Genomic DNA, 23,069 nt, shown 5'->3' on the forward strand with positions numbered 1-23,069 from the left:
GGTCCTTCAGCAGCCAGACACGGGCTCCTCCAGCTGATTCATCACAGGATCTCCATCAATAAAACATAGAGCCAATCCAAAACTCTCATTTCTCAGGGGGAAGCAGTAATTATTTATTTGTTAATGGGGAGGGGAACTGTTTCCAAGGAACATTTATGGCTGGATGGCACCTTAGCTGTATGCTAGAAAATAAGTCAACTCCTTGTAGAGTCTTAAGAGGTTGCAGGAGATCATCTGGTCCAAATTCTTCATGTGACACTTTAAAAACTCAAAAGCAAAAGCAACCACAAAAATCACCACCACCACCAGCAGCAAACCTAGAGAGGTTGAGAGGCAAGTCCAAACCAGAAGCAGAACTGAGATTTGAACGTGCCCAGAATTCACCCTGGAATGGCAGTCTATGTTGTTTCCCACTGTCACCCGAGTTTTCCCAACATGGATACGATTTTGGGGACGTGGGTCTGGATCTAAGAGGGAGATGGGAATGGAGAGGAAAGTGGAGAAGGGATTTGTGTAGACAGAGAGAAGAGAATTGGGGCAGAAAATGTGGGTCCCATGAGCTTGTCCCCTATGCTTTGCTTGCTCCATTTTCTCCTTTTGTATAGTTCTGTTTGTATAGATCCATTACAAGAAGAAAATCTCGGTGTTTTTCACAACAGAGATTTTTAGATTTAAGGTTGTATGCTTAGACAATGATGTTCAAAAGAGAAATCAACGTGACTAATTATGGGTCACTTTGCAGTTCTGAGGTCACATATGCAGATCAGTGTGTGTGAATGAAGGTGCACGTGAGTGTGCTGTGTGCCCATGCGTGTTTAAACCTATGATGGTTTTCAAGTGCAATAGAAGCATCCTCTGGTGTGCACATGTTTCCAAAATTGTCTACAACTATATCAGATCAGATGTAACATAACAGGGAAAATGTTGAATTCAAGAATGTTCTAATCTGTGTTCTATATAAATAATAGCAACAACATCAACCGAACAAAACCAACAATTACACAGCACTTGTTACCAGGTACTGTCAGAAATGCTCTACCAATCTAAGCATATAACCATGCTACGAGGTAGGTATTATAATGGACCCTTTTTCACAGTGAGATAAGAGGCACAGAGAGGTTAAATCTACTGCACAAATTCACACAGCTGGTGAGCAGAGGAGCTGAGGCTTTTACCCGGGCAGCTGGCTCCCGTCTTTGCCCATCACCACTACAGAGTGGTTACACGGGGAAGGAGTGCCAGTGAGTCTCCTGTCAAATCAATTTTGGGTTCGTTTAAAACAAGAGCCAGAACAAACAAAACAACACGGAGGCAACCATTATCTTGGAACAAGTGATTTTCGATAGAATATTTTTTACTAGAATGTCTTCTTGAGAATATTAAAAACATTACTTAATATAAAAATATGAAGATATACAAACTGTGAACAGCATAGTTATAAAGTAAGTATAAAATAAGTATAAAATATAAAGTATAAAACATAGTATAAAATAAGCTTTATTATCTGGAAAGCTATGGAAATGCAGAGTAAACAATTTAAATATTCAATCAGTCAATTCTGCAGTTTTCTGAATGACTGTAGGATCATATTAATAAAAGACACTTTTGCTACCTTCATGTTTTTCATGAGGAATTTAGGCTCAAGAAGATTATGTGCATGCATAAAGTACCTGATGGTAATTGTTGCCCGGACACTGGAATACAAACATTTGGAGTCTCAGCTCAATGCCTTTCCTTAACCTACCCTCCATGCCCTTCACCACCACCATTTTTGGCCTTTGTGACCTTTAAGCTCTTTCAGTGGGCACTCTCCAGGCCTTCTGGCCAGATGGCAATGCATTTCCCCATCATTTTAATTCCTCTGTATGCTTTAAATGGCATGAACTCTATGGCACATTTGTTTGGATTAGTGTTGTCAGTACAGCTTCCAAAACAGAGAAAGACTATACACAAATTGAGGCCATACAGGACTAAACAAAAATGATTTTTGTTTTGCCTTAGGGATAGGGTGAAACAGAAGGATTTTACAAAGAGTTTAATTTTGCTTATTTCCTTAATCTCATTTTTAGTGCTGCGACAGGCTAGATTATCTCTCAGACATCTTGGAGTTGAGTAGTAACTGGGGAAGTCTAAAAACCCTAGTCTTAACACTTTATTTGAAGGGCAGTAAATATTTGAGAAAGCAAAAATTCCATCATTGAAAAACATGATATATACATATATGGACCTAAATAAACATGGTCACATATAACATTCTTGCTAATGTATGTACACACATATATACGCAGATACAAAAAGAAGTATATATGTTATGTGCGTACTCATATATACACATATGATATAATGTACACGTGTATTATTGGTCTTTTAACACATGTAATTGAGAATTGGCTGTTACTTTCACATGATAGTCTATGATATATATAGGAATCCCAGTATGACTGTGTTAATAATCTTTAATTTTATCCTTAGTAGAATTATTATTATATATTTGAAATGCATTTTGTGGATCTATTAAAGATATCTTCATCTCTATCAATTATTATTTATTAAGTGCTCTCATATAACTGTTTGATGTGCTTATATGACATGCTCTTTTCATAATTGGTTTTGAGAGTAAATAAATAGCTTGAAAAAAATGCACGGGTAAATGAATGAGAGTTGGAGAACCATCACAAGTGTGTATGCAATTATAGATATATATGACTGCATAGGAGACTACTTCAGTTAATGGCTATTTCAGGGAAGAATAATCAGCAAAATCATTAATTACATTTTAGTTCATAGTTATGAAATTTCTGCTTATTTGTGAAAATGCAAATGATAAATCTTATTTCCCACACCAGATGGCCAGGCTCAGCAAGTGCTTTTATATACTGACAGATATAATGAAAGCAAGAGTCTGTAAACATAAATTAGCCTTAAGAATAGATGAGCAAATAGAACCACAATTCAAAAATTGCTACATGTTTTTCATACAACAGACAAAAATCATGTCTTGGCAGTTAGGCACATTCTATATGTGTTTATGTATGTGTGCATACACTTATATGCGTGGTATCCCGTAAACATGCAATAAATGGTAGCATCATCATTATTGCTATTAACTGTAGAAGGTTGGATTACAGAAAGGCATGAAATACCTCTGAACCAAAGGTATTGGTTTGTGAATTGGGTCAAGGCTTTTAAAGTTTGACCTGATGGGGCAAAATTCAGCTATAGCAAGATTGAGAATCTTGAGTCAACACACCAGGTCAAGGTTCTTGACCCCAGGACAGGATGATAAGTGAGACTCTGTATCAGCGTGAATGCTGGACTGCACTTTGTCACAGCAATGTTTTTAAAAGGGAATTTGTGATTAAGGACAAGGTTGATAAAACATCCTGAAATTGCAGGATATGTGGATTTTTGGCAAGTCTCTACGATACAGATCTGATGCAGGATACTCTGCCAATTGATTTGTCTTTCAGTAAAATCTCAAAGAAAGTACAAGGTGATTTTCCAACACCTGCTTTAGAGGGCATACACTTGGAGACGCTTTATGATTCAAATCTAGCCAGTGCATTTCTGTTGCTTCTCCTGAGTACTTAGGGCTCATTTTCCTGAATGTAGGACTAGATTTATCCAAAATAATCATTCTTAAAAAATTAATCATTAATCACAGCCTCAGTGATCCTTGGGCATTCCTTTCAGCCACTAAGGCATCAAGGTCTATAATGATTTTATTCCTGTTTTCAGCCACACAAGAAAAGAAGAAAGAAGACTAGGTGAGTTTAAGTTTGAATTCTACTTAGAATTATTAAGGGCTGGCCGAGTGACTGAGAATAAAACAAAAACTCAGACAAAATACAAGACAACTGTTAAGCAAAGGAGAAAAATAATCTACATGTCTCTTAGATATTATCCGGATATGCAGGCTAAGGCACTTCCCCGTCCTGGGAAGCCATGTTTAAAGGAAAGCCTGATAAGATTGACTCTGGCGCCACCTGCTCTCCACGTTCAGCCAGTACAGCTTCCTCTGGGTGAATGAATTGGGGGATTAAAGTTTATAATCTCCAGGCTGGAGACTTGAAGAGGGGATATATTGATGTTTAATTTGAACAGTGTACCTTAGAATTAAATTTGGGCTTCTCCTACAAGTGAGTCTTGGATAAGCCTGAAGTATTTTCACAGTAACGTCCATCACATCTTTTCCATCACAACAGCATCAAATATTTTGGCATGCAAAATTTTGAAATTTTAGGCTAATGCTTAGAATCCCTTTGGGTGACACTAGGAATTTATCTCAATGGTCTTTGAAATAAAACCCTATGCCCAATTTCTCCATCCATATCAACCCCCTGAGGAATCATATGTTCATTCCATTAACACTAGCCACTTAAAATTCAAATGTAATTGATAATCATGGCATTGGGGAAAGAGTAAGGTCTGAAGGGGACAGGAGTTTACACTTTCTTGCACCAAATGATCTTGGTACAATGTATGTACTTCTGATGTCCTCTTCCCTGCTGCCTTCTGTGAAGATTTGTTAGAGCTGGCCATACACAAGGTGCTGAACCTTTCCTGGGAGTAAGCAACAAAGGCTCCATAATTTTTAATGTTTATTTATTTTTGAGAGAGAGAGAGAGACAGAGAGAGAGAGAGAGAGAGAGACAGAGTGTGAGCAGGGGAGAGGCAGAGAGAGAGGGAGACACAGAATCCAAAGCAGGCTCTGGGCTCTGAGTTGTCAGCACAGAGCCCAATTCAGGGCTCGAACTCACAAACCATGAGATCATGACCTGAGCCAAAGTCAGACGCTCAGCTGACTGAGCCACTCAAGTTCCCCAAAGGGCCCATAATTTCTGTGGCTGTTGGTCACTAGTAGGGTCTAAGTCCCACAATAATAGGCTTTCACTATTGAGAAGGACCTTGGCTATCTCATAGCCTTTGAGACTCAGAGAAGAAAACATTTTCAGGTGAGACAATTACCAATCCAAGTGAGTGGTCATGAGAACTTAAGAAGGGTAATGTCTGGCCATGCAGCTTTCTCTGTGACTCTGGTCTGGGGATAGACTCTGTAAGGATTTCTGTTGGATTTCTAAGGAGGGTGCCTCAGAATTGGTAATTGTTTGCATTTCATGAAGCTTTAACTTGATTGCATTGTCTTTGTAGGGAGACCTGGGTGATTTTTGTGCCATGAGGCTGGCTGATGGAGGCATGTGGAGTAGTTCCTGGGAGACTGCAGCAGTCTGGGTGTACTGAAGAAAGGGGAGGTTATCTGAAGACCTGGGAGAACACTGAGGCAGGAGAGAATATTAAGTGTTCAAGAGCTTCATATTAGGAAACACTACTCTATTTCCTTTAGCAATGTATCCATTTTAATAGCCAACAAGACAGTAAAGTAGGCTCTATATTTTTCCTGAGAGCCCAGTCATTGGACAGTGAACATTGCCAAAAGTGCAGATCTGCAAGAATCAACCACGGCCACACATGAAAAGTGGGAGAGGGAATAACTTGTTCAGTTCCAGAGATTTAAAAATGAATAGCTATCAAGAGCAATATAGGGGTTATGGGCTTTTTGTGAACGAGAAAGTTTGCAATTTGGGAAACATAGTGGCAAATACGTTATGAAAATTATTATCACAAATTATTGAGATGAAATGAACTCAAGTGTATAAGACCCCAATATATGGCTATGAAATCTTAATTTTAACATATAGAAGATATTCTTTAACATATAGAAATAAGAGCCATACCTTTTTGCTTGAAGTGCACGGTGGTGCCAATTTCTAAAAAAGAAACATTTAACAAAACAAAAAACAGATAAAAAAAATTTTTTTTTATCAACTGAAAATAAGCACAAAGGTAAGCTGGTACTCTCCACTGAAAGGAGAATGGGACAAAAGGTAGAAAGAACATTCTAATAGAAACACATACTGGTAGAGATTGAAAGAAAGGCTCATGGAAAGAGATTGTTTTGTTGGAACAAACGTGCAGTCGGAGGTGGCAAAAACAATTTCCAACTACAAATATTTGATGTTACATGTTATGTGTATAGACAAGTACAAGAACTCTGACAATGGCAGGTAAAAGTACTCTTGACTGCAACTTAATGGAACGATGGAATGTGTCCAGCCTCCAATCCCATCCTGGCATTTTGTCCCTGGTTGGTTCCTTTCAGGCCAATTGACCTTCACATTTTTCTTCTAACTAAATCCATTCCAACTTTAGAACTTGTGCACATGCTGTTTCTTCTGCTTGGAATGTTTCTCCCCCATATCTCTGCATGGCCCAGGCAGTCACTTCATTCAGATTTCTGCTGAAATGACCCAACTCGGGAAGGACTTCTCCCATCACCTTCTCAAAATGGTACCCTCTGTCACTTTCCATTCTTTTACCCTGATTTATTAATGTTATTAACACTTATCCCTACTTGGTATCATTGTACACATTTCCTTATTTGCTTGGTTAGAGTTTATCTCCTCCACTAGAATATATGTTCCATGAAGGCAGAAGCAGTGTATGTCTTGTCAATTATTGTATCCCTGTGCCTGCATTAGAGTCTGACATGCAGTATGTGTGCAATAAATACTTGTTGAATGTGTAAATCTCAGGGTTGGAAGAGCTCATACAAGTCAAATACTTGAATTCCCTTTTGACTATCTTTATCAACTAAACTAGAATACTGTTTGATCTTTAGAAGTAAATATGGAAAATTTCCATAGGATACCACGTTGACTCACAGGACCAACTGAATGGTTAATTAGATACAGGAGTCCAAACCATGGCTGTGGGATATGGATTGTCTTCTCTGAAGATCAGGATGTAGCCCTGCACCCCTCAATGACACGCTTTCATGAAGGAAGTAAATTGACTGAACTCTGAAGCTAAAGAGAGCCTTTTGAACTGGACATCCATTTACCTCATTTTCCTGCTTAAAACTTTTTCATGCTTTCTTGTGTCTTCCAGGATAAGGACCCAAATCCTTAGCATGGCATCTAGGACTCTACCCCTTCATCTCTCCAGCCTCATCAATGTCTGTCATCTCTGCATCCTAGCCCACATGCCTTCCTTCATCCTCCAGGGTATAATGTTTTTTTCTGTTGTAGGGCTGATGGCCCAATGTTATCACTACTAGAAATCCCACTTCTCCTGTAGAATTCATTTATAACTTCCACAGGGAAGGCTTCCTTAGTCCCCTTAGTAAAATTCAGTCCCCTTTTTTATAAGCTCTGCTCTCCTTCATCACACTCATCTCAGTTTTAATTTTAAATTCATTTGTCTGAGGTTTTGAGTAATGCTTGTCTTCATCACTGGACTGTGAGTTCCATGGAGCAGGGGCTGTCTCTGCTACTGTCCCTTGTTGTAGTCTAGCCGATGCATGAAGGCACTCTGCATGCACAATGGGCCAAAACAGATTTAGAATTACTGAAATATGAGAAAAATAAATATATGCCAGGCAACCTCCTAACAGAGTCTCTGTTAAAACAACAGAGAGTCTGAATAGCTAAATTATTACCCGATTTAACACAAAGGGGTCAGAACTATAGAATTAGGTCTTCACGGTTCCTTGGGGTTCAGTGCAGTCTATTTCCTTCACAGATTTTCCATTTGTTTATCCAAAGGAGGTCACAAGGAGAAGTCCTCAAACAGCATACTGTTTTCTGGTTTTCTTATGATGGCTATAAGAAGGGCACAATTTTCCTAGAGTCTGAGATCTTGAAAATGTTTGGCTACAATTCAGCATTAGTGAAACTAGTAAAAGCCAGGCTGCTCCTAACAGCAAGCTGTGTCTATGTGTAAGAATGGCTTTCCTAAACTCGTCAGATGTGGGTGGAGGGATCCTAGTGTGAATGTTCTTTTGTATTATGATCGCTGGTGGACCTCCAGATGTACTTCTGAAGATGCTCAAAGCTATTGGCACCTGTCTTTCTGTCTTTGAAGAGTTAGTCTATTACTTGCACAAGTAATTGAAGTCTTCTGTATGGAAGCCCGTACAGAAGGATGTAGAGAGAATTCTGCCCCTCTCCTAGCAGAATCCAGGAACTGTTGTCATTTTTACTCCAGAAGTGAAGCTAGATTTCATCAAGATATTAAGACAGTAGTCTCTACCTGTTGACCACACTGATCATCTGACCACTGATGTTTCAATTGTGTATTAAACATACTGCCACCAATTTTTCTAATATTCTTTGAAATAAATGCTTTGGCTTAAAAATTGTTGAAGAGGCACTGTAGAGAATGTACTTAATATAATGTGAAAAAACTGAGGCCCAGAGAGGCTAATTGGTTACCCAGGCTCACACAGAACAGAGCTGAGACTGAAATCCAGGGCTCCCACTTCTCCAGCCGTAACCCTGTCCCTTATTCTACAATTTCCCTCTGGTACTTTTGTGAAGGCAAGGCTATGTAACTATATAGCCTATATAACTCTAGGTTTATCATAGGATATTTACATGACTCACTCCCGACTGGGGACAGTTTAGCTCTGCTCTTGTGCAGAGTGAACTTCCCTTCTTTCTTTGGTCAAGCCTTCTAGTTTCTCATTCTTTAGAATTTGTAAGAATGCTGCAAGGTCATAGAGTGATTGCTTCTTGCCCAAAGAGGCCTAGATCCCTAATGGAGCCATCTTTATATAAAGAACACTTGGTTCCCCCTGCTCTATCCCTAATCCACAGGCCTTCTGGGATAATTCCAAGCAACTGTTCAGGAGCCTGGGTGGGCAGGAAGACCAACAGTCCTGCTCAAGCTAGAAAATATCATTAAACCTCTCTGTGCCTCAGTTTCATTATCTGTAAAATAAATTTAATTAACATGCTCCTTATAAATTTGTGCTATGGTTTAGATAAATTAATTATCATACTGTACTTGGAATGCTGCCAGATACATAGTAAGAGTTATTGTTATCAGATTTGTGGTAAAATCCCTTCTAGGGAGGACTTTCAGTGAAAGTTTGGTGGAAAAGAGAGAAATATATCTTAACAAGTAGGCCATGCCAGTGCAGATTCAAAGAACAACAACAAAAGTCTACTGCACCAATACAGATGAACAAAACATTAACAGGTGTTAGCACACTGCAGTGATAGGGAAGCAGAATGACTAGGCAGCGTGTTGGTCTGGAGAACTCCAGCAATATGCCTGGTTAACCAGTCAGTGACTCAAGCCTGGATAAGAGTCTACATGTCCTAAATATTTCTCTTAGGGATCAGAAACTCCCCTACTAATTGAAAAGAGTTATTAAAAGAAGGATTTGAAAACGTTGCTCCAATATTATACTCTATGAAGAAAAGCTCACAAGAAATCAGATAAAAAATATGCATTTGCTTGAAACACCTTTAAAAAGCAAACCAGCTTACCAATTAAATTTTAGGAAGCACTCCCTATTGCAATAGATAAACTGGTTTGTGAAATGCTAATGATCTTAAGACTTGGAATTCCATTTATCTTTAGGAAAAGAGAACAGAGTGCTTATTCTGTACTATTATTTCTTATTCATCCTCTTCTTTTGGAATAGAACCTTCCTTTTTGAGGAGCAAAACCCTGCACGTTTTGAGCCTGGCACTTTGAAATCCTGGTTGTGTGCTGCCATCTTGTGGTAATATAAAGACATATTCCTATGTTCTGCCTAAAGGCATTGCCTTTGTCCACCAGGTGGCAGTAGTGGGAAAAAATAAAAACTTTTTATCACGAAGAGCCAGCATGAAAGGTTACATTTCAAAAAGGAGTATTTCTTATTCTTACGGAAGAGAAAAAAAATGTTTTTTTTTGTTGTCCTTAACAACTGAAAATGATTCTTCTTTTTGTAGTGCTAAGGTGATTCCAAATTCTTAAGTAAAACTGCCTTGACGGGCATATTATTTCTGTAGGGATTCCCTGGACACACTCATTAGAATACACTTGAAACCTATGATTTTTATACCTTTCAGGAAAACATCTTACCACACATCGACCCTGCTTTAGCAAATACACTTAACAAGTAAGCGTGACAACGCAGGTACAAAGAATAAAATAAAAAGATAAATCTACTGCAGCAATACAATGGACAAAACTTTGGGGGAGTTTAGTACAGAGAAAGTTCTAGAATTCTCTGGAAGCATTATTGCTAAATGCTTAGACTTTAGCTCCGGCTGATGGAGTACAAGGAGACCGTGGGGGGAAAGAATTTAATACTAGAGAAGGCAAGTGTTATGACACATTTATTTATGCTCATCCGTCTTTGACTTTTAATTTTCAGATTTTTAAAAAGTTTATTTATTTATTTTGAGAGAAAGAAAGAGAGATCGAGCAGGGGAAGGGCAGAGACAGAGGGAGAGAGAATCCCAAGCAGTCTGTGTGCTGTCAGTGCAGAGGCCAACATAGGACTCGAACTCACATGGGGCTTGAACTCATGAACCCTGGGTTCATGAGCTGAAACCAAGAGTCTGACACCTAACCAACTGAGCCACCCAGATGCCCGTAACTTTACACCTAGCCATGTTAGACAAGCCTGCAACATTGGAAAGAGCCGATTCAGTCTCTCTAATTGGCATAGACCATGTCTTCCTTGTTTACTACTGTAGTCTCAGCTCACTATTTCTCTAGCATGGAGTAAGTGTCCAACAGATATGCTGAATAAATGCCCATGCATAAATGAATGGATAGATGAATGAACAAATGAATGAGTGATTCAATCAATTAATACCTGAAGATCCATCCTAGCTGGGATTCTAGGTAAAGGAAGATTCTATTCTGCTTTAGGAACCATCATGCCCTAGTGGCAAGGCAAAATTATTGCTGAGAATTCAGGCATTTGAAGAGCCAGATGGGGCCAGGAGTTACTTTCATCAGTCCCCAAATTCAGGCAGGTAGAAAAATTTTTGGAGTGTTGAACTTTATTTAAGAATATCTTCCCAACTAATGAAAATTTAAATCTTGGAAGATAAAAACCCAGGCTTCTTTTTTTGTCCAAAGGCCAGAAGACTTATTCTTACCTCTTACCTTCTCAACTTCCATGATGTGGTAGGATTCATTTATTCATTCTCTCTTTTTCCCTTTTTCTCTACCTTTCTTTCTCTCTCATTCTCTTCAGGAATTGAAGTCAGTGATATGAAAGTGAGAGAGATGTGTGATTGGAAACTCTAGAGTTTATACTTTGGAAAAATCCCTTATTGTCCTAGGTAATGTACAAGTCTGTGTTTATGAACAACTTTGGCATTTTTCCTTCTTTGAGTTCTATCTGGAAGAGAAGATGAGGGTACAACCAATCCATAAAGGGAAGAATTGATTTTCAGTGCTTTGACTCTCTGGACTCTTAACCACTTACCTCGAACCCGCTGCTTCTAAGCACTCATTCATTCCCAGCCATGTGTAGGATATACAGAGCTTTGGAGGTCTATGTTGTTTGTGCGGTTGTTCTAATTCCATGATTACTTGAACATAAATGGCTCACTTTTTAACCTGCCACAGCCATTTGAACAAGGAAACATTCTCTCCTCTGCTGTACACAACTCTTTGTAGAAGGCCAGTCATCTGATATGCCTTAGGTTTTGAAAATGACATATGAGTTTGAAGATGTAAAATGATTAATTGCCCTCCCCCACCCCTGGTTCCCCACCATTCTGGGCCATCTAGTAAGACTGTATGTTCAGGAGACAGGGAAGGTCCAAATTCAATGGGGATCTTGCCCTCCAGTTGCCTGGAGAAAGTGAGAGAGACATGGGGTTAAAATCCTTAAGGGATTTAATAAAAGAAATGAAGAAGATTCGATGCACTGTCTCATCTTCCTTCACTGATGCTGAACACCTGAAGCATAACATTTATAAGGTTCCTCGATGGGCACTTATGCTTTATGTGCTCTTTTACTTTTTGTCACTGTTTTGAAAAACAAAACCCTTATTATTATAGTGGCTTAAAAGGGGGTGTTTATTAATTCAATTTTCAAATACACTTTCAAGCTTAGACAGTTATTAATTTCTTTCTCGCAGGTTTCTCCACTCAGAGGCTTTAGGCAACAGCAGCATCTACTTGCAAGTATTATTATTATTGGGTTTTTTTTTGACTAGAAAAAGATATGTCTGTGATTTCTGTTTAGGTTGTTGGAGTTTTTGATTATTTCCCACTTACTGAATTCATGTTGTACAACCCTTCATGCCTAATACCTCTGGAGTGATGTTCTCTGAGAACCACAGCAATGATTCTGGGTGTAGTTCAGGGGGAAAGGCCAAAATAGAGAAACAGGGCTAAACCTCAGCCTTAAGGCTATTCCCATTTTTTTTTATTTGTTCATTTTTTAAGTAAGCTCTACACCCAATGTGGGGCTTGAACTCATGATCCTGAGATCAAGAGTCATATACTGTACTGACTGAGCCAGCCAGGCATCCTGATTCCTGTTTTCTTAGTTCATAGGTGGACTATTATCCTAACTACTAAGAGAACATATCAAACTAGCTGGAAACTAGGGAGTTTTAGTATGTCATCAGTATTTGAGAAAGGAAGATGGCTTCCCTTAACTAGCTTCAGGCCATGAAAGGAATCCTACACTTTACTTTCAAATACTTGTGAGGGCTTTCCTCTTCACATTTGAACAGAAATGGACCTCACATGTTTCGTGCTATTTAGGAGTAAGTCGGAGCCCTAAATGTTTGAGCAGAATATTTGCCACCCTGGACATAGGGTAATAACTCCTTGTTAAATGAATACATAAACGCAAACCAAATTAAGGCTGATGTAATTTCTAATTGTATAATGTGAATAAAATATTTGAGAGTCATTTTTTATTCTCATCAATTAGTGAACAATTCTCTATAACCAAATGTTCTACAGTAAAGAGGATCAGAAAATTTTTTTAAAGGTTATTACATTAAAAAAGACAAATTTATAAAAGGGGAATATTACTACACCAATTTAGAGAGAGAATTGGTAAGCGCTCCCATATCTGAAAGGGGGGGGGCTATTACTGGAAATCCTGGAGGTGACACAAAGGAAATTTCTTATAGGACGAGTCAGGGTGGACTTGGATCTGGAAGAGATGTGAGTGAGCTGGCAGCTGTGGAGACAGCCCTGGCCCTGGGCAGGAGGGCTGGTCCTGAGCCTGCCCACGCTGTGAGCTTGAGCAAGTCAAGAAACACACTCAGCCTCAGAAAGGGCAGAAAACAGAGAATGGCCTAGGTGTTTTAACTTAAACATTTTATAGTCTACTGACAGCTCACACCTCAGATGAAACATTTGCCTGTATCATATTAATGATATTATCTCTGAGGAGAGAGATATATGTGATCTTTATTTTCTTCTCTATAGTTTCATATATTTTCAAAACCTTCCATAATGAGAATGCATAACACTTATTATCAGAATAGAAAATTATTTATAAAAACAAAGAATTGCATGAAAAGAGAGACCTCGAAATCTGGGGAAAAGAAAATAATAGTTGGCTTTGGGTTGACATAACAAGGAGATTGAATTTTTTTTTCTCTTTTTTAGTTGGCTGGCATCATAGAGCAAAACCAAACAGAAAGTAAGATAGGTAATGTCTAATTTCTATAAGGAATATAGTCTTAACAACATGAAACGACAAGGCAATAAAAAATGCTTTATATGGGTTTATGAGGTCCTTCTGACTGTAGGCTTGGTATAATTGCTCTGTAGAGTAGTATAGGTGCGCGATTTGACTTTAACTGCTATGGACCCTGCTCAATGGCAATATGGATTGTTATAGAAAGTGCAGATTGGCCAAGCATTCCCACCACAAAGAGAGGGCTTCATTAAGTCTGTTATAGCAAGTCAGCTTTCTCATATCCTACAGGTTTCTTATATAGCCTGAGAAATTTAAATTTTAATAATCAATGAATTAAAATGTTAGAGAATGCCCAAGGGTCTAAGTTTAATAAAGGGGTTTCCCAGGGCCACTCCACCTAAAAAACATATGAGATTAAAAAAACTCCACAAGTAAATGTATTTGAATCAGCTGTCAGTAACGTATTGGGGCCAGACAGGCAGTTTCTGCCTTCTAGAAGAAACAACTGCTTCTGCCCTTGTATCTAGAATGCACCTGTTGTACCTGTGGGTACAATTCTGGCCTTTTGCCCTTGTTAGAATTTAAAGACCAGTCATCTCATTTAATAAAGAACTACCTCCCAACCCCAAATCTGCTTAGTTGTTGGTACAAAGTAGATTATATTTTCCATGTTTAAAAACATACGTTATATGTATATTTTAAAGCCTTTTGTGCCTTCATTTATTTGACTTGCTAAAAAGGATTAAAAGCACAGGTTTGTGTAGGTCTCTAGAGATTGTCATTCTTTCTGGTTTTCTTCCTCTCTTTTCATTTCCCAGTCCTAAATTGTGAACTGCAGATCCATTTTAGAATACATTTTAGATTTAAATTCTAAGATTCAAGACTGTCTTTAATCCATGTAATGTGTGTTTTCATTTTGTATGTTTCAAAATAAAAAAAAAACATTCAAATACCATAAAACAAAGTAACTGGCCTGCAGAATTTTAATGTTGAGATAACAAATGAATTTGTGAGGTTTGGGACCAAAGCTCTTGGAAATAAGATAAGGGATTAAAGAACGTGGTACGCTCTGGACCTATATCCCTTGGACCTATGTCTACGGCACTAAGCATCACAGTTCAGGACTTGGTAAAGGCAGTTGTGCTTTGGACCTTTGCCAAGTGACTTTATTACTCACAGTGCCAGGATGCCTCAGTGATTCATACTCCTGCTGCGTCACTGACTCCAAATATAACATCACCACCAGGTTCTGGAGCAGATCCTTGAAAATATTGATGGCCCCTTACAACCTGACCCTTCCTACAACTAAAATTGAAATTCACCATCAAACCTCCCTGTTGAGAGGCTCAAAGTTTTCCCTAGATGTTCTGCCAAATAGGCTCTCAGTATTTTTTTTTCCCAAAAATCTCACCCAGCACAGTGCTACCTACCATACAGACAGTATACAGTATTGGTACATGTCTGTACAAATAAGCCAACAGATATTTCTTGTCTTCAAAGTATGACAGAGGTATAAATGCAAATTCCCTTGCCTTTAAACCCCACTGGTTTGTCACATGTCTTTTCTTTTTAAAACAGGCCAGAGGCAAATGAGAAGGAATAAGAAACTATTAGGGAAACGTCATTTTTCAGATTTTAAGAATTAATTAGACTTAATATTGTTTAATTCTCTCCGGATTCTAAACTTTTGTATGTACTGGAATGTTTGCTCCTCTCTTTCCTCATTTCTGCCTTTTAAACTTCACTTTCACCTGGAAGCCTTCTCTGACCAGTCCAGGCTCCCTTTTCTGTGCTCTATACAGGTATACAGGTATCCTAAACTTAGTAACCTTTCTTATGATTGCTTAACTCCTCATCCACTGTCCCATCTGGTCTGTAAGCTCTGTTAGTGCAGAGGCTGTGTCCTGCTTATTTTCCACAGTCATTCTCAAGACCAAGCTCAGAGTTTGCCCTAGTACTAGGGTAGGTTTTTTGCTTTGTTTTGTGTGAACGAATGGTGTGGTCCACATATTGTCCATTGTCAGATAAGCTGGGCCAGAAATTACTTGCACTGGCCATCAAGAATGAAGTCTCTTTCTTGTGTTCCTAATGGTTAGAAATCTCAAGAAAAAGAAAACATGAACTCTAAAAGAAACCGTAAAAAGCACAAGAAAGTGGAGAGTACATCCAAGTGGAGAACAACAAGTCACACTATTAATTGAATGACTTAGGATGGGAGGGTTGATACTCTAAGGGAAGACCAACCTCCAATGAGTGAGATTGTTCTGTTTTTTTCTTTTAGCACTGCAACACTGAGCACCTTTCAACGATGAACTTACCTGTGTTCTGGAGCTCCGGCGAGGAAAACAGAACACATCTCCCAAGTTACTTTCTAACTTGCAGTTCAACAAAGAGAACTGCAAGCTACTGCTTGATTTTTCTTTCTCTCTTTTTCTTTCTTTTGTTCTCTTTATTTTTATAGTTGTTTCTGTGCTCCAAACATCCCTTGCTTCCAAGTCATACAAACTCCACACACATAATCGAGAAAAACACTTTAGAATGGCCAAGCAACTTTCTGACAGAGAACATGGCTGGGAAGGCCTGGTGCTGTGTGGCCGAAAGAGGACTGAATGGTACACAGGATGGACAGTTAACCAGGACACAGCTATTTCATTTTTTTTTAAACCACAGGATGCTACTCTTGCCCCAAACAATGTCTCTTAGGCAGTTAAAAAAGTCCCACTGGAACTGCAAAGTTTGGAAGGTGAGTGGTTAATTTAGAACCATTGTTACAAGTGTAGTGCAGAGAAAATAGAATGGACTGACAGCTGTGATATATAGTAAAGATACTCTGTTAGTGGTAATGCCTAGGTGTTAAAACATACATATGTGTTACAGAGATGTGGGAAGCATTTTCTTTTACAATCAGCATGGTAATAAGCAAAACAGTGCCATAAACTATGGTGGTGCTGGGCTCCCCAGGGTCCAATTAGGAAGCATGATAAATGACTTGTAAAGTCTCTCCCCCCCCACTGATTTGTGGTGGATATAAGCTGACAATTCTCAGTGGAGTCCTAGTGAGTGGTCTGCCTACTCCCATCATACATCTGGGTACATAGGAACACCTTAAATTGGAATTCCAAACTCATTATGTCATGCTGTGTTCTTACTTGGCAGGTGTGTTTCCTCACAGCAGTATACAAGGGGAGATATAAGGTGGGACCACTTAAGCTGATTTTTTCCCCCTGACTGAGGTGCTTGTTTAATTTAATACCTAAAAATGACTTGTGATGATGAAAGACCACTGTGAGGACAGAGTGACTATATACAGGAAGTTGTTACTAAGGTTAATTTGTATCTTGCCTCTTCAGAAGTAGATGCGTCCTCCAGATAGATGAGATAATGGCTTTGGTTGCATGGCTGCTAACCAGTGTTTACAAGTGAATGTTAATACTATCAAAACATTTTCTTTGGTTTTATTTGAAGGATGTCAAAGAAAAAGTATATATGTAAAGTGAGGTGACTATGGTATAAAATATAGAGAGAAAGAAAACCACGAAATACAGATAGCAGGAATACAAATTTCAGGTAAAGAAGAATGAAAGAGCCAAGGACCAGACAAAAATTCACGTTTATACTTTGGGGGGCTATCATAGGACACTTGTCAGGAGCTGAGACTCTATTGATGATTGAACTCCAGAAGGAGTATGTATTCTTTCTTTTTAAGCAGTGCCACTTCTTCCTTCAAGGACTCCTGCTCCATATAATGTCTCTGAACCTAGAGCAGAGCTCCCAGGGCAAGAACCTTCTTCCTGGCTACACCCAGAAATGCTCCTCACAACACAACGCTACCCTCCTGCTAAATGGCACGCTGATGCAGACACCAGGGCATGCTCTGTTGGGGATGCACTCTAAAGACCAGGGAGACCTGCATCAGCATTTTCTGTCCATTCCAGATCCTGGTCTTCTCACCCTTTGGGGCATCATGCCAACATTTTCTGCTGCAAATCTCACTGAGCTCTTCTCAGGGAGCTTTATTCCTTTTAATTAAAAAGACAAGACTGTCAATTACTTAAACTTAATCCCCAAATGTAATTGTTACTTTGAAAGATTTTTTTCCCCATAAAGCTCATAGAAGAGAAATATTTCCATCAAATTAAAATTTAGTGGGAGCTGGGATTTTCAAAAAAAATTTTTCATCTTCAAATCCCTGCTGGCTCTAGAAATCTACATAGCACAGCAAAGCCTAAGTACAGGAAGATCACCAGGCAAGGCTGACTGGTGTAGGCAGAAACAGACTAGGGAAGTAGGAAAAAGCATTAGAAAAGAGTCCCAGCACTAAAATTTCTCCTACCTTTAAACTGACGCCGTAGGATTTTTAGCCATTTAGCTTGAAGCTAAATGTAAATTCTGAGACAGGTAACACTTCCAAGCCACCGTTGGACATTTAAATAATAGTGTGAATAAATTTCAGGTTTATTCTCGCTGGCAAATTTTAACAGGGAGAGAACCAGTATTGTTTAGGAAACAGAACAGAAGCAAGAACGCAGAGCTGAGAAGAATAAGGCACCGAAATGGATTCGACAAAGAGAAGCGCCTGGTACAGCTGGGTCTGAATCACTGGGTTGGCAAGAGAAGTACTGATTCTAGGTGAGGTTTCAGCACAGCTATCCCACTTGGTTCCCAGCCACTGAAGAAAATCAGCCTGTTGCTTCCAGTAAGGGAATCAGACATGGTCATCAGGTATTAGTGTCAGTTCTTAATTATCTTCGTGTGTATTAGTCAGGACCCATGATTTTGCTGTAAACTTGTGTTACCCCTTATCAAGTACTATCAGTAACAGCAAGGCCTTTTCCCCACCAGCTAATGGGAAAGGAGAGATGTATGAGATGTATTTAAAAATTAAAACCCTCCTTGGGACATGCTTGACATTTTTTACCAGAAAAAAGGATAGGTTCTTTAGAGTGATGACTTTGGATCAGTCTGACAGGTGGTAACATGCATGATGGGCGCTCACTGAAAGTTTAAGAGTGTGTGTGTGTGTGTGTGCGCGTGCATGTGCACGCATGTGTGTCAGACAATAGAGAACCGTGCAGTGTGAAGCTTCTCTAAGTGTACTATGATATTGGTGAAAAATAATAATGTTTGTTATTTGGCCTTGGGTTACTTCCATATTTAAACTTGTTAGCAGTGGGCATTTCAGAAATCTCTAGAATTTGTAATATGTCAAACTGTAATGAAGCTACAATGAACTTGTAGCTAGCTAATATCCAGGCAATCTGATACAAGTATGTCTTTAAATATCAGTACTTCTAGAAATTATAAGAAGTATGTGCATCTGAGTATGATTATTTTAAATTCAATATGCTTCCTTTCTGGGAACTTGAAGCTCCCCTTTATTTATTATTTAAAAAACCACTCTGAGCTTGTAGGCATGAAAGATATAATTTCTTTCCCATTTCACAGTTGGAAAAACTGAATTAAAGAGAACAATGCTAGTAATTATCCATGATTAATAGAGGTGTGTATGTAAATCAGCCTGAATAAGTGTGTGAAATTAGATGTGCTGATGCCAGATAGCTCTGCTCATGTTTTTTAAAGATGAATGCTTTCATATAAATCTCTGTGTGAGTTGGGCATACATCTCTGTGTTGAGTATATCTCGAAATAGACTTTGTAAAAGTGTATGGATATTAAGGTAACAGTATTATGTATTACAACCATTATAATACATATTATAATACATATAATTATTCATATAATTATAATACATGTATTATAATACATAAAATAAACTAGATGAGTGTTTAAAATTCATTAGACAGATACATACCTAATGAACACAAATGCATACATAGTGGTTATTTATAATGTACTATAGATTTATATATGTGCCTGGATGCTGTGAGGCATAGACTGGAATTTGGGTGTACTTTGATGATTAAAAATTCCGGGAGATGGTGCATGTTAGTTTTTTAGGATTGTGGGGATTAATTGAGTTAATACATGCCACAGCCCTCAGAACTCTATTGGTATATGAGAAGCCCACTTTCTATGTTAGTTGTTGTTATTATTATTATTACTAGAGATGAAACTGCTATTATAATGAAGAGCTAAAAAGAGACATTTCTCATTTATACCTGGGATAATATCCCACAGAAGATACATAAAGCTATAGGGATTGTCCAGTTATCTTTATAGCATGGTGTGGTTTTAGGATTTTTCTCCCAGTTTTCCTTCCATCCCAGTGGCATCTGATCTTGAGAACCCATTTCTGGGAGTGCCAGGTGAGGGCAGGTATGTCGCCTCCTCCTACTGGAGATGGAATCTGGCTGTTCTGATGCCAGGCCTGCCCAGAACAACACCAGTTGCCCTTCGGGAGAAAACATGCCAGGTGGACTTCAGATTTCTGCAAGCCTGGTTTGTTTGTAGGTTGGATTTTAATTTTTTTTTAAACTTTAATTTTGGGGGGTTTTGTTTTGTTTTCTGAGAAAGCTTTAGACAGCTGTATTAATCATGCAAACCCAGCCATGTGCAATGTGTTTTATCAATGGAAAAACAGGAACTGAATGGCAAGCAGCTGTGAACAAACCCAGTGCAAAGCCTGAACCTGGAAGATAATCTTGACATTTCCCAAACCCGCTAGCCACACGGGGTTAGTGAATGGAAAGGCTGTTCACTTGGGATAAATAATCAGATGGGAGGCAAGCAAGTGAGACACATTCCAGGGTTATTAATTTTTTTTTAAAGTACCAGTGATGGAAGAAGGAGGGGCTGATTGAGCCCAGAGAGTCCCACACTCAAGGGGATTCCTCACTTGAGGGTGATAAAAGTAAAACAATGGTAGTTTGTCCTTGTCCTTTTTCTTCTTGTACTTCACTTTAACTTTCGGAAGCTGGTTTTGTCACTTTATTTTGAAACTGCAGTCCTTCTAAGTGTGAGGGCATCTCTAGGTGAGCTTCCATCTTGAGAGGTTATGCACAAGAAAGCTTATGGGGAGGAGACGAGCAGTATTATCATTTCCCAGTATTCAGAATCCTCAGGAAATGATCTGAGCCTAACAAAGTGAGAAAAGTTCCCTCAGACATTTAGAGCTGACTCTTCCCTCATTTTACAATTCAGTGGATTTTCTGCAGTGATATAGTCAGGAGTAGTTATGCAAATATATGCAATTCAGGACTCATTTCAGAATAAATAAACCTAAATTAAAATTAATGGGAAAAAACACCTATCAGAAACAGATCAAGGATGGAACACTTATTTATTTATATATATCTTTTAAATTAAGAAGCAGGGAAGCACACTGATTTTTTTGTTTTGTTTGTGGCAGAATAGGAAAGGACATTTGAAAATTCCTGATTGGCCACAGACAATACAAATTATCCTTTGGTGTAATTCCAGTATTATTATTATCACTGCAGAAAATCAAGCAATATGATGAAGGAAACCCAAGAGAAATACATTTGATTTATTGAGCCTTGTTTTTGTTTAATCACAGCTTGAAGGGGTTTAGGACTGCATTCCTGCTGCGACTCTGATGTTTATCCCCCGTCAGCTTGATGAGCCATGTAGAGTGGGGGTGGGGGAGACCCTCCAATGAAAGACATTAACAATGAAGCAGCTAAAATTAAACATGTATTTCTGTTATCGGAAAATAGGAGAGAAAGTTCTTTTTTTTTGTGATGGGCGGACAAAAAAGGACCTTTGGAACTTTCTCATATTTTCAAAACCCCTGAAGGAAACTGATTGGTTTCATATCCTTCTGGCCATTTGTATCAACCAACTGCTAATAGATACATTAACACTTTAGGGCTGAAATGTAGGATTGTACCTAGATGATGACAATATACAGTATTTAATTAAACAAAGGTATTTTGTGTTATAGATATGACCAACCTGAGGTAGGTAGGCTTTTCATAGATATTTTGGTACTTAAGTGGCACTATAAAAAAGAGTTAAGGATCCTATACCTCAATTTTTTTTTTTCCCATGGGATACTGCATTTCACATGGGTTGCCATCTTGCCTGGGCAGAAGAGGAGAAAAGGGGCTGATTTCTACAAGTTAAAGCCCTTGTAAGAGACAGGGAACTTAAAGGGCATTATCTTTCCATACCCACCTCACACATCAGCTATCCCAAGTCTCGATGAACAGCTTTTCAATTTCTACCAGCAGAAGCCCAAAGTATTAGTAGTAAAATAAACTATATTCTCTAGAACTATTGGATCTAAAGAAGCTATCTATTGTCTATCTACAACGTAAAATCAAACTAGGGTCATTCTCCAATCAACAATTCAGTTTGTGGGAAAATATTAAGTTCAACTTGCTTCATTCCTGGCCCAAACTGTTTTTCAATATCCAACAGCTGTCTTTTGTGAATCGTGTCTGACTTTCATTTTGTTCCATGTTATATACATCATAAAGCATGATCAGATAAAATATTTGAGTCTGTGGCTGCAGAACCGCTCCTAGAGAGGATACCTAGAGGCTTAGTGACAGTTTACAAAGCTCGTCTTGGATGTAGCATGACCTCTTTGAAGATATTATCCATTGGGACAAATGTGTATGTATGTGTTTGTCACATCAAGATATTTGCAAGATGTCAACATGATAAAATGGTGTCAGTCTCTGCAGCAACACTCGAAGATAAATGTCTTAAAATAATTGTGTCATGTCAGGAATTCAAAATGGGATATTTTCCATGAACACTAAGTTTCATGTCAAGTCTAAAAAACAGGCACATTTTAAGTCTTATTTTTAGTAGTTGGGATAAAAAACAGATTTCATTAATGTTTTAAGGAAGGATTTTATTCAACAGAGTTCTTCTATAAATAGTTTGGACCCTTCTTAAAATTTAAGAGCAACTTTTTTATTAAGCTGTCTAGTTGATCCTTGAAACCCTGCAATTCTCATTGCAAATATAATTAAAATAAGTTTGCATATATGTGAATACATACATATGTAAAACATAACATTATTGACACTCTGAATATCCTCACCCAATTTTGGCCTAATTTTTAGTTTGGATGAGTGTTAATGAAACATGATCTGTCTTCAAACTTATAAAACAGCAGCTTTCTACCTTTAATTCTGAGCACATTTCTTTTATAGTGTATACAATAATCTTGTTTAATTGGATTTATTTTTTCCACATGAGGCCCCGCATGGCCTACTTTCCATTTTTTCTCAGGTCTTTGAGTGTTATTTGCAAATCACTTTTCTGGAATTTAATTTCAATGGTAGGTTGGTTTCATTTCAGATTTTTTTGTATTGTTTTAATTTTATTTGCCAATTTGCCTTTAAATAGCCTTAAGCTAGAAGGCTGGGGCTGCAACTTGCATCTAAATGTGATGTAGGAGGCAAAATTTAATTTGGGTGTGGAGAAAGTTTTATGAAAAGGAATACAGAATGACTACCTTATTTTTTCATTTGTGCTTTCTAAAATAGTTATGTTTAAAAGGAAAAGCCCCCGCACTGGCCACAATTTTAAGAAAAGTTAATGTCCTTGTAATCTGGTTGAGTTCAAACTTTGGCAGTAGTAGATAAATTCATTTTTTAAGTAATACCAATGACTTGAGATTCGGATTGTATAAGCCTCCAAATGTGTGGGTGGTCAGTTA

At 38.3% G+C, this 23,069-nt stretch overlaps 1 protein-coding gene across 2 annotated transcripts in view; it reads right to left on the minus strand.

The window, feature by feature from the left end:
- LSAMP (limbic system associated membrane protein) overlaps nucleotides 1–23,069 on the minus strand; it is a 649,278-nt gene that overhangs the window by 8,248 nt on the left and 617,961 nt on the right. The window contains exon 8 of one of the 2 annotated variants that reach the window (XM_019448430.2): nucleotides 5,736–5,768. The exons of the other annotated variant lie outside the window; for it this stretch is intronic. Coding sequence (XP_019303975.1) covers nucleotides 5,736–5,768 — 33 coding nt within the window. The remainder of the gene's footprint in view (nucleotides 1–5,735; nucleotides 5,769–23,069) is intronic. 2 annotated transcript variants of the gene reach the window in all.

The sequence above is a fragment of the Panthera pardus genome, unplaced genomic scaffold (assembly GCF_024362965.1).
Source record: "Panthera pardus isolate Hobbes unplaced genomic scaffold, ASM2436296v1 HiC_scaffold_16, whole genome shotgun sequence".
Classification (NCBI taxonomy): Eukaryota; Metazoa; Chordata; class Mammalia; order Carnivora; family Felidae; genus Panthera; species Panthera pardus.